Genomic DNA, 1,752 nt, shown 5'->3' on the forward strand with positions numbered 1-1,752 from the left:
CACACACACACACACACACACACACAAACACACACACACACACACACACACACTCTTTAGTCACATGTAGCTGAAACCAAAGCAACACACAGCTAACAGGTGATGTTTAGAGGTTAGAACTGGTTATCTGTAGCTAAGCCACACTGTGTAACCATGTTAGCTTCAGCAACCTGCTCCACCTCTGAAAATAAGACATCCCTCCTTCAGCTCCCTCCCCCACCTCCTCAGCATGTTTCTCCATGTAACGGAGGGTGTATTCATCAGCATCCAGAAGTCGGAAGTTCTTGTTGTTGATGCAGAGAGTCGCTCCCACGTACAGATCCTGAGCTTTGAAGTACTGGGACAGCTCGCTCTTGAACAGCTCCTGGCCTGGCTTCTTCACACGGCCGCGCTCCAGAAACTTACCACTAAGCACACCTGGTGAGAGAGGGAAAGATGAACGTGTGGGCAATCGATCATTTCACTTATCCATTTGAAACTGGAAAAAATTTGTTAACGTGCAACTTGATCCTCGGTCGATATTTTAGAAGCAGCATTAATTTTTATATCATGTTTGCAAGATTTACATCTTTATCAAATGGTTGGATATCTCATTTCGGAGCCACGGTGAAGTCCCTGAACGCATCAAAAATTGATTTACATTGAGGGGAATGTCTCCATCCTTGAAAAAGTAGGTCTACGGACTAAATGTCGTCTCTTTCATCTGATTTCAAAAGGTTTTGGACGTGGGAAGTGAATCCGACAGACCTAATGTTTACCATGAGAGTCGTACATCTGTATTTCATGTCCGGGGAGCGGTTCTGGTGCAGCTACGGTCCAGACGTTTTTACCTGAGTTCTTCTGGGGGTGTTCAAACACACTGATGGAGTCATCACAGAGGTAGAAGGAGATGATGAACACCCTCTCTCTGTCGACCGGATCGGTGGTCACCATCTTGGCTCGGAAACTGAGCACATTGCTGTCTAGGCCACATCTAGCGACACACACACACACACACACACACACACACACACACAGTTGGGGTCTCCCACTAACACACACGCAGACACAAATATTTGAGTGTGTAATTTGATTGTGACTGTGACTACAACTCATCCGACCTGTCTTTCGCCATAAATTTTTTGAAGTCTTTCTGTGGGGGCTTGGGCAGCAGGCCCTGGCAGGAGCTTAGCGAATCCTCTTCTGAGCCGAAGCCATTGTAGGGGGGCACAAGCCTCTGGGGCTTAGGGGCTGGGGAAGCTTTGTACTGCACTGGGGTGAAGTCCTCTGAGAGGAAGAAGGAAAAGACAAAACAGTTAGAAGAAGAAAGAAAGAGCTGAAATGATCAGAGGGCAGCAGGTAATCCATCCATGCAGGAGCGCAGCGGCCGGGGTCCGATTGTAACCCTAGGCTGACCTCTGACCGCTCAGAGTCAGACACGACCCTCCATTACAGTGGCCTGTCACCGGGGGCTCCGCCTGGTTCACCACTGTGACTAATGCTGCACGCCCCAGAACCTGCCCAGGGAGGCAGACACATGCAGGGCCAGCTTGAGTTTCCCCTGCTGGGGAGCAGCGTGCCTCTCGTGGTCCCCAGTGCCTTTGACTGGAGAAATACCAGTGCTGAAGGGCCTGGGTATCTAATGTCAGGGGGACAGAGGTGCTGAACTATGGTATTGGTTCTAACACTCATCAACTGAGGATGGACTGAGAGAACCAGAGCATTAAAACAGAACATAGAGAGCACAGTCCGGTTTTATAAAGAAAGAAAAAA

General features: G+C 49.0%; 1 protein-coding gene across 1 annotated transcript in view; it reads right to left on the bottom strand.

Moving 5' to 3' along the window:
• Window positions 1–220: 220 nt before the first annotated feature.
• Window positions 221–1,752, bottom strand: part of LOC111649639 (EF-hand domain-containing family member C2-like) — a gene marked incomplete at its 3' end in the record, with an annotated part of 2,000 nt that continues 468 nt past the window's right edge. The window contains exons 2-4 of the mRNA XM_023399372.1: window positions 1,101–1,266; window positions 831–973; window positions 221–417 (exon numbers count right to left, since the gene is read on the bottom strand). Coding sequence (XP_023255140.1) covers window positions 221–417; window positions 831–973; window positions 1,101–1,266 — 506 coding nt within the window. The remainder of the gene's footprint in view (window positions 418–830; window positions 974–1,100; window positions 1,267–1,752) is intronic.

The sequence above is a fragment of the Seriola lalandi genome, unplaced genomic scaffold, assembly GCF_002814215.2.
Source record: "Seriola lalandi dorsalis isolate HSWRI2012SDOR001 ecotype SW California unplaced genomic scaffold, Sedor1 jcf7180002051520, whole genome shotgun sequence".
NCBI classification, from domain to species: domain Eukaryota; kingdom Metazoa; phylum Chordata; class Actinopteri; order Carangiformes; family Carangidae; genus Seriola; species Seriola lalandi.